Raw genomic sequence first — 16,671 nt, 5'->3', positions numbered from 1 at the left:
GCACAGTACATTTTTAACTTCAAACCAACCTTTTTTTGTGTCTTCGAGAAGTTGAAAATTGTTTTGTGCACCTTCTGGAACTTGCAGTTCTTTTTGCGCTTCTTGGATTTTGTCTGAAAATAAAACCAATGAACATTAATAAATATTTCCAATAAATTATACTAAGTTCTGCAACTACTTCATAAAGCGCAGGGCAAATACCAACATGGATAATATTCCATACTGATGGTGGTTTTTCTTAAGTTGGAAGCAAATATATTTCTTAAATTCTTGACTTAAAATGCTGGTTGGCAGGGGAGAGGGAGGGACGGGGAGTGAGTGCAGAGTGGGAGAACAATGAATTGTGTTTTGACAATTGATTCAAAAGGCAGCTCTTTATTCTGTAAGTCCACTATGTCTGTCAAAATACTATTCTAGTCTATTTCCCTTTGTCACAATTCCATGCATTGTGTCTGGCTGTCTCCCTGCATTAGTTCGGTGGATTTTGCTGCCACATTGGAAAGTTATTATAATAAAGTTATTATTAGTTCTCTTTCAAATTAACATCAGTAATAGACTGGGCGAGGTATCCCATTTTTACTTTACACATGCTACATTCAATTTTATCTGCCCATTTATTTCATCCACTTTATTTTTTGAATCAACTGTTTCTCCTAGTTTGACCAATTTCCACTCAGTCCTCATTGCCCTTCAACAAATTTCTTCTTCATTCCCAAAAATTAGTCTGCAATCACACAGCTTTGAATTTAATAATTAGCTTTTGTGTGTTCAATTTTGCAAAGTGATTTTTGAAAGTTGAGGTTCTCTATGTCATAGGACTTTCCACGGTGCACTCTTTTCAAAAACTTAAGAATGTTGACCATGGAAAATTTTCCTCTTCTGGATCTGCATTAACTGTTGTTTTACTAGACGACCATTGCCATTAAAATGAAATGTACTCCCAATAGAATCAGTTCACACATTTTAAGACAGATTAATGGGTTTTCAACAGCAGCCAAAAATCACTCTTCTAAATCCCTCTGGTTATTTGAGCAGTGGGCATGAACATGAATAGCAAGTGTCAGCTGTACACAGCAGCAGAGGAGAAATTGTTCTACTTTATACCCAGTTGCCTCTGAATCCATTCTGATAGCAACTGATGTCAAGCTATGAATGTTGCAAATAATATTAAAAAATCAAACAAAACAAAAAATTGAGATGCATTTCAGTTGTCAATAATTACAAAACCTCAGCATACAAAAACTGCAATATGCTGGTTATGGACATGAAACTTGTTCACAACTCACAAAGCTTCTGGAAGAAGGTGTCTTAAAACAATAAGACTACCAAACTAAATAATAAACAGAATGTTTAACACATCTTTGAAACTGTTAGCAAAGAATAATTTCAAGAGGTGGCCTCAACCTGGCTCTGATAATTGCTGTCTTAACCGGAAATAAAACCGGTGCTCTGCGAACTCCCAGAGGCCATCAGGTCCCCTGGACCAAAGTTCCGGTTGCCTGTCACCCATAGAACATAGAACAGCACAGCACAGAACAGGCCCTTCGGCCCTCAATGTTGTGCCGAGCCATGATCACCCTACTCAAACCCACCCTATACCCATAACCCAACAACCCCCACCTACTAATTTACTCTATCCATATCCATTAATATTTTGTATGTCCTAAATCTCTTGGGTTGTTTTCAATGGTCACCAGGGGATGGATGCAGATTCCGGCGGTTGTCCGGCCAACCCAACAGGGTTGGAAACCCTAATACACGACAGTCAGTTTGGACACAGCAAGGTTCCACAAACAGCAATTAGCTAAATAACCATATGACCCGTGTTTTACTGATGTTGGTTATGGAAGGAATACTGGCTGGGAAACCTGCTCTTCACTATTCGATCTCCTCGAATTGACAGTTGGGAACACGATTTAAAAGAATTCCAGTAGTACAAGATTTCCTCAATGTATTGATGTGTTAACCTAGATCAAGATTCCCCAAACTTGACAGCCGCAGAACCCTTTTGACCTCTCAACACATGACCCCTGAGAAACACATTCTTATTATGCAGAAGTATTAACCACAAGAAAATTCATTGTTTTGCACAATAGTTACAAACATACAAATTTATAAAAGTATTTTCTATTTCTTATATGTATACATTTATTATAATTAAAACGTTCTCTTGGTGGACAATGTTTTTAAGTGTTTGGGAGGAGTGATGCTGGTTCTTTTGCTCACAAATTTGTTTAATATTGGACACACTCATACTTCCCCTCCCAACCCATGGCTGCCCACATCATACACCCCATAGCTGCCCCCCTTCCCTTCCCATTTCTCCCACTCCCTACCTTGCTCCTTCATCTGCTCTCACCATAACTTGGATCTTTCAGGACTTACTTTCTTGCTTGTCCAATCAAATCTGGCTTCTCACTGCATTTGCTGCTCAACAGCTTATTAGTGACCCAACCAGCAGCCAATGTAGAGGCAGCACGGTAGCATGGTGGTTAGCATAAATGCTTCACAGCTCCAGGGTCCCAGGGGAGGGGGGGGGAGGGGGGGGGGGGGGAGGGGGGGGGGGGGGGGGGAGGGGGGGGGGGGGGGGGGGGGGGGGGGGGGGGGGGGGGGGGGGGGGGGGGGGGGGGGGGGGGGGGGGGAGGGGGGGGGGGGGAGGGGGGGGGGGGGAGGGGGGGGGGAGGGGGGGGGGAGGGGGGGGGGGGGGGGGGGGGGGGGAGGGGGGGGGGGAGGGGGAGGGGGGGGGGGGGGGGGGGAGGGGGGAGGGGGGAGGGGGGGGGAGGGGGGAGGGGGGGGAGGGGGGGGAGGGGGGGGGGTTGTTGGGTTACGGGTATAGGGTGGATACGGGGGTTGAGTAGGGTGATCATGCTCGGCACAACATCGAGGGCCGAAGGGGCCTGTTCTGTGCTGTACTGTTCTATGTTCTATGTTAAAACCATAATCTGATTGGACAAGCAGCTTCATAGCAGTTTTCAAATTCTATACATCAGCATGATACACTGAATATATCCCACAGAACCCCAGGGTTCCACAGAACCCAGTTTGGGAAATCCTGACCGAGAATATGCGCTCAAATTTGTGGAATGGTGTTGGAAATCTTGACCTTTTGAGCAAAGCCACGATTAAAACTGAGCACCAGAGTACAGGCTGACACTCCATGTCAATGATCATTTGTCACCTGTAAAAAGGTAAAAATGTTAAGCAGCATTTGTTTTGTCCTTTGGTTGTCTATCACAGGTAACAGGAAAACAAAGAGAGGATACAATTAGTTTAAACCGATGCAAGTAGATCACACAGTACCCATTTGTAAGGATGCAATGTTTAAAAGGTGACTGAATTTATGTTACAATGCACAATGAAGCATTGATATGGACTGCATGTAACTGGTGTAGCAGTTCCCACTGATCTTGTTTTTTTTCGATATTTAGAATATGGAGACCAAGATGACCAAAAGAGCCCTTCTCTAGCCAGCAGAGGGCAACACTTAACCCTCTGCTCAGAGACCAGTGGCTGTAGTATTGGTCTGCAATCTCTCCTCATATGACAGTCCCGCCATCCCTGGAATCAGTCTGGTAAACCTTCGCTACACTCCCTCGAGACCAAGAACATCCTTCCTCAGAGAAGGAGACGAAAACTGCACACAATACTCCAGGTGTGGCCTCACCAAGGCCTTGTACAATTGCCGCAACACATCTCTGCTTCTATACTCGAAACCTCTTGCAATGAAGGCCAACATACCATTCACCTTCTTCACCGCCTGTTGCACCTGCTTGCTTACCTTCAGCGAATGGTGCACAAGGACACCCAGTTCCCGCTGCACACTCCCCTCTCCCAATTTACAACCATTCAGGTAGTAATCTGCCTTTCTATTTTAGCTTCCAAAATTAATAACCTCACACTTATCCAAATTATACTGCATCTGCCATTGGTTTGCCCACTCGCCCAACCTGTCCAGATCTTGCTGTAGGATCCCTGCATCCTTGTCACAATTCACCCTCCCACCTAATTTGGTATCATCTGCAAACTTTGAGATGTTACATTTTGTTCCCTTGTCCAAATCATTAATATATATTGTGAATAGCTGGGGTCCAAGCCCCGATCCCTGTGGTACCCCACTGGTTACTGCCTGCCAATTTGAAAAGGACCCATTAATCCCTACTTTTTGTTTCCTCTCTGCCAACCAGTTTTCCATCCACCTCAATACATTTCCCCAAATCCCATGCGCTTTAATTTTGCACAATAATCTTTTATGCGGGACTTTGTCAAACGCCTTCTGAAAGTCCAAATATACCTCATCATATCACATCAATATCACAATAATTTATTAAAGCTGCAAAGTCTAATTTGAAGGTACGATATATTTTTTTTAAGGGGTCGTTTAAAAAAAATACAAGTGATAAAGTCATTGCTCAGTATCTGCAGATCTATTACATATGTGGCATCAGCACCAAACATAGAAACAAGCCATTTAGGAAAGCAAGATGGCTTTTTAAAATATTCAGGGGAAACAATGGCCATGACTTTTTACATAATTAAACTCCCATATCTAGCCACCTGCTTGAATGCACAAACCAAACACCAGACTATATTTCAGAATATAAGAACCTGACCAGAAAACGTGGTAGATTCCTTCCATCCAGTCCTTCCATCCAGCCAACACAATGTATTTCATAGAATTTACAGTGCAGAAGGAGGCCATTCAGCCCATCGAGTCTGCACCGGCTCTTGGAAAGAGCACCCTACCCAAGGTCAACACCTCCACCCTATCCCCATAACCCAGTAACCCCACCCAACACTAAGGGCAATTTACCATGGCCAATCCACCTACCCTGCACATCTTTGGACTGTGGGAGGAAACCGGAGCACCCGGAGGAAACCCACATACACACGGGGAGGATGTGCAGACTCCGCACAGACAGTGACCCAAGCCGGAATCGAACCTGGGACCCTGGAGCTGTGAAGCGATTGTGCTAACCACAATGCTACCGTGCTGCCCTGTGACACTCTGATGTACAATAGGCCTATAATACAAGATGCAGCCCTCTGAATTTTTCTGCAGTAGTCAACTGAGCTGGAGTATCAGGTTACAATGATCAATCTAATACCCTCTCTGAAATAGAGAAATAGAGGAAAGCAACAATAGAGTCTCACAGCGCAAGGGACCCAGGTTCGATTCCGGCCTTGGATAATAATATTATTAATAATCTTTATTGACGTCACAAATAGGCTTACATTAACATTGCAATGAAGCTACTGTGAAACTCCCCTAGTTGCCACATCCGGCACCTGTTCAGGTACACCGAGGGAGAATTCAGAATGTCCAGTTCAACTAACAGCAAGTCTTTCGGGACTTGTGGGAGGAAACTGGAGCACCAGGGGAGAATGTGCAGACTCCATAAATTCGGTGACCCAAACCTGGAATCGAACCGGGTCCCTGGTGCTGCGAAGCAATAGTGCTAACCGCTGTGCTACCGGACCGTGCTGATGACTGTGTGGAGTTTGCAGATTCTCCGTGTGTCTGTGTAGGTTTTCTCCGGGTGTTCCACTTTCCTCCCACAGTCTAAAGTTGTGCAGGTTAAGAGGACTTACCATGCTAAATTACCATGTTAGGAGGACTTACCATGCTAAATGGATTACGTGGTTATGGAGAAAGAATGGAGGGGGGGCCTTGCCTAGATGGGGTGCTCTTTCGGAGGGTTTGTACAGACCTCATGGCACAAATGTGCATTATGTGCTTGGTAACAGCCATCGGAAGTAGAACACCCCGCACTCTCCAACCCCAGGCGCAATGCTAGTCAGGGTCTGAAAGTGGAGGCTGTATGAGTACTGCAGTGCAATGTCGTCGTTCTGGACAAAGTAGGAAAGAATGGACAGTGACCAAACCCACAGCCCCATCATTGTGACATTCACTGCAATAGGACCACCACAGTGCTGTGACAAGAAGGCCGTGTATGCTGCGCTCACTTTGATATCATGAGGTCCATTGTGCACACCACTCCCTTTCAAGTGGGTTTCAGGTTGGCGTAATTTCCCGCTGGCGTGACGCAAGATTGAAGGCATCATGCGATTCCGGCAAGCAGCTCTTTTAATGAGCAGTCATGAAATGGTAATGAATGCAAATGGATTTCATGATATTGACCCCTCATTAACAGAATCACAAACATTTGTACACCAGTGGGTTTCCGACTTTTTGCCTGCCGCTCAATTCTCTGCTCCTGCCCGCTAGGGCAGCGCGGTAGTATGGTGGTTAGCACAATTGCTTCACAGCTCCAGGGTCCCAGGTTCGATTCCAGCTTGGGTCACTGTCTGTGCGGAGTCTGCACATCCTCCCCGTGTGTGCGTGGGTTTCCTCCGGGTGCTCCCGTTTCCTCCCACAGTCCAAAGATGTGCAGGTTAGGTGGATTGGCCATGCTAAATTGCCCTTAGTGTCCAAAAAATTGCCCTTGTGTTGGGTGGGGTTACTGGGTTATAGGGTGGAGGTGTGGGCTTGGGTAGGGTGCTCTTTCAAAAAAGAGCCGGTGCAGACTCAATGGGCCAAATGGCCTCCTTCTGCACTGTAAATTCTATGATTCTAAAACCTGTGGCAAGCCATGTGGGAAAATTCTGCTCTTGGGAAACTGAAAAGATATGCTGAAGTCAAACAGGAAAAGTACTATTGACAAGATTTGTTCTTTTGGGAAACAATTGGGTGCCCTCTCTGTATTCCGAATGCAAAGCACAGATTTTTCAGTGCATCCTGTTATTCAGGAACTAAAGCAATCAACAAAATCCATTAAAAATTCCCTGAGGATATGATGTTCTAATAATCAATTAAATTCAGCTTGATGATGGCCAATTATTTTTCCAATTTCGACAGCTTACAACTTTTCTTTTCCAAAAGGTTGACAGTGATGTTCAAAGAGCTGTTACAATAAGGAAGACTAGTTTTCATTAACAACTGAATTCAGTAGAATAAGAATGCACTTAAAAAAGACTGGTATCATAGAATTTACGAGCAGAAGGAGGCCATTTGGCCCATCCAATCTGCACTGGCCAATGGAAAGAGCACCTCACTTAAGGTCACGCCTCCACCCAATCCCCATAACCCAGTAACCCCACCTAATCTTTTTGGGCACGAAGGGCAATTTACCATGGCAATCCACCTAACCTGCACATCTTTGAACTGTGGGAAAAAACCGGAGCACCCGGGGGAAACCCACACAGACGGGGAGAACGTGCAGCCTCCGCACAGGCAATGACCCGTGAATCAACCTGGGACCCTGGAGCCGTGAAGCAACTGTGCTAACCACTGTGCTATGATGCTACCCTAGCTTTTTAAATAAAGACTGTTTGCTATTCAAGGTCTCTTACTGAAGAAATAGAACAAAATATTTAATCTGTATATTCTTTGGCAGTTAGAAGAACGAGATTGGAACACACAAGATTCTGATGGGGCTTGCTGAGGGTATATACTGACATTGTTTCCCCAGGCTGGCAAATCTAGAACATGTACACAGTCTCAATTTGAGGAAATGATTGTTTACAACTGAGATGAAAAATCACTTCACTCAAAGTGGTCAACATTTGGAATTCACTTTCAAGAGGGGTGTGGATGCTCCATCATCGAATACATTAATGCGTGAAATAGGCAGATGGAATCAAGGGAAACAAGAAGCGGGTGAGAAAGTGGAGTTGAAGCCGAAGATAATAAATAAATGCTGAGCAGCGAGATGTGCCGTATAGACTGCTCCTGCTCCTATTTATTACATTTTATTATTTCATGACATAAACATCCTAATACCAGCATCTATGGGAAGAACTTTCTGGATTTAATAAATTAATTTAATATACAATTATGCTACTTCAGGTTTTATTTATATTTTAGAATTAGCAAATTTAGTGTAATTTAAAACTAAATATGCAATACTTGGCAAACTAAATGAATTGGATGTATAAGGCAAAATGCTGCAAAGAGTAGAAATCTGAAATTGAAAGGGTAAAAGTTAACTCTTACATGTTAACGAATTTGTCACACCTGGAAAAAGTTAGAGATGTTAAAGGTTTCAAGCAAGTACAGCCAGAGGGAAAGATGGAAGAGGGAAGAACAAAAGGGTGGGTCAGTCATATGATGAAGGACCAAAGAGATGAGTTTGCAAATGGAATGGTGGTGTAAGACAGAAGGAGAGGGCAATGGATATATGGTCTCAGTTTATTATGAGCTTTCAGTCTATACATTATATTAAAAATTGAACAAATGGCTGCAAAGATGGTCACTCAAGGATCACTAAAAAATCTTTTATAGATTGAAATCACACCACTGTCTCAAGAAGAAACAAAATAAATCTTCCTGACTGATGGTGCACCAATGGCTTTCCTGAAACTATTTCAAATAAATAGTTTCAGACTGAATGGGTCAGCAAACGCAAAGATACCAGCTGTTGCAAACTCCCAGGATGCCAAACAACAATAGGATGTGAAATCAAAACACTATTTTTTTGAAAAAGGACTCTGAATTTGTGCAAGTCACATGATGAGAACATATTTTATTGGGTACTTTAAAAATTTAGCAAGAAGCTACTTGGAGACAGAATGCCACCCAAAGTCATCAAACTTTCTGCAAGGGCTATCTTCACCAAGATATGTTCTGAAACTTGGGTCCTGAATCTAAATAAGATCATAAGATATAGGAGCAGAGGACTTAAGGTGGCGGCCATGGACTGAAAGGTCGCATACAGGGTGGTTCCTGCTTGGAGATGTTGGTTTTGCCCCTTTTACCTGGTCTTCAGGGAATTTCGGCGGAAAGGTTCTGCAGATAGTGGAGGTGGAGAAGGTGGTGTCTGACCAGAGCGATCGGATTGTGTCGTTGAAGTCAGCTGTGGCGATCCTGGGGGACATGTGTAAGATGCTGTGAGCAAAGGTGGAGAACAGCCAGCACGGTAGCATTGTGGATAGCACAATCGCTTCACAGCTCCAGGGTCCCAGGTACGATTCCGGCTTGGGTCATTGTCTGTGCAGAGTCTGCACATCCTCCCCGTGTGTGCGTGGGTTTCCTCCAGGTGCTCCGGTTTCCTCCCACAGTCCAAAGAAGTGCAGGTTAGGTGGATTGGCCATGATAAAATACCCCATAGTGTCCAAAATTGCCCTTAGTGTTGGGTGGAGTTGCTGGGTTATGGGGATAGGGTGGAGGTGTTAACCTTGGGTAGGGTGCTCTTTCCGGGAGCCAGTGCGGACTCGATGGGCCGAATGGCCTCCTTCTCCACTGTAAATTCTATGTAAACCAGGAAAATAGGTTTAGGTGACAAAATCTGCAGATTGTGGGCCTTCGGAGGAAGTTCGAGGGAATGAGTGCAATGGGCTATGTTGCGAGGATGCTGGCCAAGTTGGTGGAAGAGAAGATGTTGGACAAGGTCCAGGCGGTAGAACGGGCCCCATAGGTGCTGGAGGCAGAGGCCAAGAGCGGGAAGCCGCCATGTGCGGTGAAGTTCCAGTATAAAGAAAATATTCTGAGGTGGGCCAGGGAGCACAGCAGGACTGTGAGTGAGAAAGAAGCCGAACCCGGTTCTATCAGGACATTGGAGTGGAGCTGGCCAAGAGGCTGGTGGTTTGGGATTCTGTACCCTGCCAGACTTTGGGTAACTTTCCAACTTCAAGAAGAGATCTTCGAAAGTTTGTTATCTGTTTTTATTTGCTGACTGAAGTTGAAAGGAGGGTGGTTGCACCGCCCCCCCCCCCCCCCCCCCCGCCCCCGCCCCAAGCCATTTTTGTGTTTTTTTATATCTTTTGCAATTTTTGCATTGTTTTGCACTGAGGTTTAATTGCTGCTAGTTTTGGAGGGGTGAGGGGCTGCTCTTCAGTGTTGGGAGTATAGTGTTTAGTTTTAATACACTCTGTTGCTATGCTCAGTGCAGGGTATGTGGGTTGATGTGGGTTGGGGTGGGGCAGTCCGAGAATGCTCTGGAGGGTGGGCCATGTTGGCATGATGCTTCACGTGGTGGGTTGGGTGTGGGGCATGGGCGAGGCTCAGTGATAAGGTTTGGAGAGAAGGAGTAGGGGGACGTGCAGGTTGGGTGGGAGCCACCACACTAGCAAGTATAGGCTGGAGGAGCCGTTAGGGCTAAAGAAGTGTATTGGCATGAATCAGTCAGATAAGGTGCCAGGGCTGAATGGCTTCCCGGCAGAGTTTTTATAAGCAGTTCGCGATGGAGTTGTCCCCCCCCCCCCCCCAACACACTTTTTGGCATGTTTAGTGAAGTGGTGGAAAAGGGAGAGTCACTGGCTACATTGGCGCAGGCGTCGCTTTCGGGAGGGTTTAAACTAATTTGGTAAGGGAATGGGAACCGGATTTGTAGTCCAGCAACTAAGGTAGCCGATGTTCAGGACGTCAAAGCGTGTAGTGAGGCAGTGGAGAAGGTAACACTGACAAAGGAGAGTATTTGCAGGCACAAAGATGGGTTGAAGTGTGTATACTTCAACGCAAGAAGCATCAGGAATAAGGTGGAGACAGTGACCACAATTCTGTGACTTTCACTTTAGTATTGGAGAGGGATAGGTGCGTGCAACAGGGCAAGGTTTACAATTGGGGGAAGGGTAAATACGATGCTGTCAGACAAGAACTGAAGTGCATAAATTGGGAACATAGGCTGTCAGGGAAGGACACAATTGAAATGTGGAGCTTGCTCAAGGAACAGATATTACGTGTCCTTGACATGTATGTGAAATGAAATGAAAATCGCTTATTGTCACGAGTAGGCTTCAATGAAGTTACTGTGAAAAGCCCCTAGTCGCCACATTCCGGCGCCTTTCCGGGGAGGCTGGTACGGGAATCGAACCGTGCTGCTGGCCTGCTTGGTCTGCTTTAAAAGCCAGCGATTTAGCTGAGTGAGCTAAACCAGCCCCTATGTCCCTGTCAGGCACGGAAGAGATGGTCGAGTGAGGGAACCATGGTTGACAAGAGAGGTTGAATGTCTTGTTAAGAGGAAGAAGGAGACTTATGTAAGGCTGAGGAAACAAGGTTCAGACAGGGTGTCGGATGATACAAGATAGCCAGGAGGGAACTGAAGAAAGGGATTAGGAGAGCTAAGATGGGGCATGAAAAAACTTTGGCGGGTCGGATCAAGGAAAACCCCAAGGCCTTTTACACATATGTGAGAAATATGAGAATGACTAGAGCGAGGGTGGATCCGATCAAGGACAGTAGCGTAAGATTGTGTATCGAGTCTGAAGAGATAGGAGAAGTCTTGGAACAAGTACTTTTCTTCAGTATTTACGAATGAGAGGGGCCATATTGTTGGAGAGGACAGTGTGAAACAGGCTGGTAAGCTCAAGGAGATACTTGTTAGGAAGGAAGATGTGTTGGGCATTTTGAAAAACTTGAGGATACACAAGTCCCCCGGGCCTGACGGGATATATCCAAGGACTCTATGGGAAGCAAGAGATGAAATTGCAGAGCTGTTGGCAATGATCTTTTCGTCCTCACAGTCAACAGGGATGGTACCAGGGGATTGGAGAGTGGCGAATGTCGTGCCACTGCTCAAAAAAAGGGAATAGGGATAACCCTGGGAATTACAGGCCAGTTAGTCTTACTTCGATGGTCGGTAAAGTAATGGAAAGGGTACCGAGGGATAGGATTTCTGAGCATCTGGAAAGACACTGCTTGATTAGGGATAGTCAGCACGGATGTGTGAGGGGTAGGTCTTGCCTCACAAGTCTTATTGAATTCTTTGAGGAGGTGACAAAGCACGTGGATGAAGGTAAAGCAGTGGATGTGGTGTACATGGATTTTGACAAGGCATTTGACAAGGTTGCCCATGGTAGGCTTCTGCAGAAAGTAAGGAGGCATGGGATAGTGGGAAATTTGGCAGTTGGATAACAAACTGGCTAACTGATAGAAGTCAGAGAGTGGTGGTGGATGGCAATTATTCAACCTGGAGCCCAGTTACCAGTGGCGTACCGCAGGGATCAGTTCTGGGTCCTCTGCTGTTTGTGACTTTCATTAATGACTTGGGTGAGGGAGTTGAAGGGTGGGTCAGTAAATTTGCAGACGATATCAAGATTGGTGCAGTTGTGGATAGTGAGGAGGGTTGTTGTCGGCTGCAAAGAGCTGGGCTGAGAAGTGGCAGATGAAGTTTAACCCTGAAAAGTGTGAGGTTGTCCATTTTGGAAGGACAAATATGAATGCGGAATACAGTGTTAATGGTAGGGTTGTTGCCAATATGGAGGAGCAGAGATCTTGGGGTCTATGTTCATAGATCTTTGAAAGTTGCAATCAAGATCCAGCAGAGGGCAGCAGAGCAGAGCTTCTGATTGGCTGTTCCGGGGAGATTTGCATACGTGCAGTGCGGTCAGCGTAAGTTGAAGGTGCACCTGCATCAGTGACCCGAGGAGTTCGACGGAAGGTGAGCATCCAGCAGAGGGCAGCAGAGCAGAGCTTCTGATTGGCTGTTCCGGGGAGATTTGCATACGTGCAGTGCGGTCAGCGTAAGTTGAAGGTGGTTTGTGAAGGGGCTGTTCTCGAGTGACAGCTTTACCCGAAACACTACTTACGTAGTGTCTCCCACCCATCCTCCTCCTCTAACCAAAAAAAAAAAGCTCTGTCCGTTGGATTGCTAAACTAACAAGCTTTTTATTTTTTTATTTTTCACTTGTTGGGAAGTTAGTCCAGTGGGAATGGAGGCTAGGGCAGTTGAATGTTCCTCCTGCAGAATGTGGGAGGAAAGGGTCACCTCTAGTATCCCTTCTGACTACATCTGCGGGAAGTGCACCCAACTCCAGCTCCTCGAGAGCCGCATTAGGGACCTGGAGCTGGAGCTGGATGAACTTCGGATCATTCGGGAGGCGGAGGAGGTTATTGAGAGGAGTTATAGGGAGGTAGTCACACCTCAGGTAAAAGAAGAAAGTAGATGGGTTACCGTCAGGGGAGGGAGAGGGAACCGGCAGGCAGTGCAGGGATCCCCTGTGGTCGTTCCCCTCTATAACAAGTATACCGTTTTGGATACTGTTGCGGGGGACGACTTACCAGGGGTAAGCAATAGGGCGCAGGTCTCTGGCACAGAGTCTGTCCCTGTTGCTCAGACGGGAAGGGAGAAGAGGAACAGAGCACTTGTCATTGGGGACTCCATAGTTAGAGGAACAGACAGGAGGTTCTGTGGGAACGAAAGAGACTCACGGTTGGTATGTTGCCTCCCAGGTGCCAGGGTTCGTGATGTCTCTGATCGTGTTTTTGGGATCCTTAAGGGGGAGGGGGAGCAGCCCCAAGTCGTGGTCCACATAGGTACCAACGACATAGGTAGGAAGAGAGATGGGGATTTGAGACAGAAATTCAGGGAGCTAGGGTGGAAGCTGAGAGCTAGAACAAACAGAGTTGTTATCTCTGGGTTGTTACCCGTGCCACGTGCTAGCGAAGTGAGAAATAAGGAGAGAGAGGAGTTGAACACGTGGCTACAGGGATGGTGCAGGAGGGAGGGTTTTGGTTTCCTGGATAATTGGGGCTCATTCTGGGGTAGGTGGGACCTCTACAAACAGGATGGTCTTCACCTGAACCAGAGGGGTACCAATATCCTGGGGGGGAGATTTGCTAGTGCTCTTCGGGGGGGTTTAAACTAATTCAGCAGGGGGATGGGAACCTAAATTGTAGTCCCAGTGTACAGGATGTTGAGAGTAGTGAGGTCAGGGATAGGGTTAAAAGTTCGAAAGAGGGCACCGGCAAGCAGGACGCTGGTTTGAAGTGTGTCTACTTCAACGCCAGGAGCATCCGGAATAAGGTGGGTGAGCTTGCAGCATGGGTTGGTACCTGGGATCTCGATGTTGTGGCGATTTCGGAGACATGGGTAGAGCAGGGACAGGAATGGTTGTTGCAGGTTCCAGGATTTAGATGTTTCTGTAAGAACAGAGAAGATGGTAAAAGAGGGGGGGGTGTGGCATTGTTAATCAAGGAAAGTATTACGGCGGTAGAAAGGACGCTTGAGGACTCGTCTACTGAGGCAGTATGGGCCGAGGTTAGGAACAGTAGAGGAGAGGTCACCCTGTTGGGAGTTGTCTATAGACCTCCGAATAGTCCCAGAGATGTCGAGGAAAGGATTGCAAAGATGATTCTTGACAGGAGCGAGAGTAACAGGGTAGTTGTTATGGGGGACTTTAACTTTCCAAATATTGACTGGAAATACTATAGTTCGAGTACTATAGATGGGTCAGTTTTTGTGCAGTGTGTGCAGGAGGGTTTTCTGACACAGTATGTAGACAGACCAACAAGGGGCGAGGCCACATTGGATTTGGTACTGGGTAATGAACCCGGCCAGGTGTTAGATTTAGATGTAGGTGAGCACTTTGGTGATAGTGATCACAACTCGGTTATGTTTACTTTAGCAATGGGCAGGGATAGGTATATACCGCAAGGCAAGAATTATAGCTGGGGGAAAGGCAATTATGATGCTATTCGGCAAGATTTAGGAGGTATAGGATGGGGAAGGAAACTGCAGGGGATGGGTACAATCGAAATGTGGAGCTTTTTCAAGGAACAGCTACTGCGTGTCCTTGATAAGTATGTACCTGTCAGGCAGGGAGGAAGTTGTCGAGCAAGGGAGCCGTGGTTTACTAAGGAAGTTGAAGCACTTGTCAAGAGGAAGAAGAAGGCTTATGTTAGGATGAGACATGAAGGCTCAGTTAGGGCACTTGAGAGTTACAGGTTAGCCAGGAAGGACCTAAAGGGAGAGTTAAGAAGAGCGAGGAGAGGACACGAAAAGTCGTTGGCGGATAGGATCAAGGAAAACCCTAAGGCTTTCTATAGGTATATCAGGAACAAGAGAATGACTCGAGTAAGATTAGGGCCAATCAAGGATAGTAGTGGAAAGTTGTGTGTGGAATCAGAGGAGATAGGGGAAGCATTAAATGGATATTTTTCGTCAGTGTTTACACTGGAGAAAGACAATGTTGTCGAGGAGAACACTCAGGTTCAGTCGACCAGGCTAGATGGAATTGAGGTTCAAAAGGAGGAGGTGTTAGCAATTTTAGAAAATGTCAAAATAGATAAGTCCCCTGGGCCAGATGGGATTTATCCTAGGATTCTCTGGGAAGCCAGGGAGGAGATTGCAGATCCTTTGTCCTTGATATTTATGTCGTCTTTGTCGACAGGAATAGTGCCGGAAGACTGGAGGATAGCAAATGTTGTCCCCTTGTTCAAGAAGGGGAGTAGAGACAACCCTGGTAATTATAGACCTGTGAGCCTTACTTCGGTTGTGGGTAAAATGTTGGAAAAGGTTATAAGAGATAGGGTTATAATCATCTTGAAAAGAACAAGTTGATTAGCGATACTCAACACGGTTTTGTGAAGGGTAGGTCATGTCTCACAAACCTTATTGAGTTTTTTGAGAAGGTGACCAAACAGGTGGATCAGGGTAAAGCTGTTGATGTGGTGTATATGGATTTCAGTAAGGCGTTTGATAAGGTTCCCCACGGTAGGCTATTGCAGAAAATAAGGAAGTATGGAATTGAAGGTGATTTAGCGGTTTGGATCAGTAATTGGCTAGCTGAAAGAAGACAGAGGGTGGTGGTTGATGGCAAATGTTCATCCTGGAGTTCAGTTACTAGTGGTGTACCGCAAGGATCTGTTTTGGGGCCACTGCTGTTTGTCATTTTTATAAATGACCTGGAAGAGGGTGTAGAAGGATGGGTTAGTAAATTTGCAGATGACACGAAGGTCGGTGGAGTTGTGGATAGTGCTGAAGGATGTTATAGGATACAGAGGGACATAGATAAGCTGCAGAGCTGGGTTGAGAGGTGGCAGATGGAGTTTAATGCGGAAAAGTGTGAGGTGGTTCACTTTGGAAGGAGTAACAGGAATGCAGAGTACTGGGCTAATGGCAAGATTCTTGGTAGTGTAGATGAACAGAGAGATCTCGGCATCCAGGTACATAAATCCTTGAAAGTTGCCACCCAGGTTAATAGGGCTGTTAAGAAGGCATATGGTGTGCTAGCCTTTATAAGCAGGGGGATTGAGTTTCGGAACCACAGGGTCATGCTGCAGCTGTACATAACTCTGGTGCGGCCACACCTGGAGTACTGCGTGCAGTTCTGGTCACCACATTATAGGAAGGATGTGGAAGCTTTGGAAAGGGTTCAGAGGAGATTTACTAGGATGTTGCCTGGTATGGAGGGAAGGTCTTACGAGGAAAGGCTCAGGGAATTGAGGTTGTTTTCGTTAGAGAGGAGAAGGCTGAGAGGTGACTTAATAGAGACATATAAGATAGTCAGAGGGTTAGATAGGGTGGACAGTGAGAGTCTTTTTCCTCGGATGGTGATGACCAACACGAGGGGACATAGCTTTAAATTGAGGGGTGAGAGATATAGGACAGATGTCAGAGGCAGTTTCTTTACTCAGAGTAGTAGGGGTGTGGAACGCCCTGCCTGCAACAGTAGTAGACTCGCCAACTTTAAGGGCATTTAAGTGGTCACTGGATAGACATATGGATGAAAATGGAATAGTGTAGGTCAGATAGGCTTCAGATGGTTTCACAGGTCGGCGCAACATCGAGGGCCGAAGGGCCCGTACTGCGCTGTAGTGTTCTATGTTCTATGTTCTAAGTGGATAGAGCTGTGAAGAAGGAATATGGTGTGCTAGAGTTCATTAGCAGAGAGATTTGGAGTACTGTGTGCAGTTCTGGTCAACTCATTTTAGGAACGATGTGGAAGCTTTGGAAA

The 16,671-nt window shown here is 46.1% G+C and overlaps 1 protein-coding gene across 10 annotated transcripts in view; it reads right to left on the bottom strand.

Moving 5' to 3' along the window:
* Positions 1 to 16,671, bottom strand: part of hivep1 (HIVEP zinc finger 1) — a 294,854-nt gene that overhangs the window by 130,244 nt on the left and 147,939 nt on the right. For 9 of the 10 annotated variants that reach the window (XM_038797106.1, XM_038797105.1, XM_038797111.1 and 6 more), the window contains one exon: positions 30 to 113. In XM_038797106.1, the coding sequence (XP_038653034.1) occupies positions 30 to 113 (84 nt within the window). The remainder of the gene's footprint in view (positions 1 to 29; positions 114 to 16,671) is intronic. The other variant, XM_038797112.1, reaches the window with a different exon arrangement.

The sequence above is a fragment of the Scyliorhinus canicula genome, chromosome 5 (genome assembly GCF_902713615.1).
Source record: "Scyliorhinus canicula chromosome 5, sScyCan1.1, whole genome shotgun sequence".
Lineage (NCBI taxonomy): Eukaryota > Metazoa > Chordata > Chondrichthyes > Carcharhiniformes > Scyliorhinidae > Scyliorhinus > Scyliorhinus canicula.
This window is presented reverse-complemented; position numbering and strand designations above follow the sequence as displayed.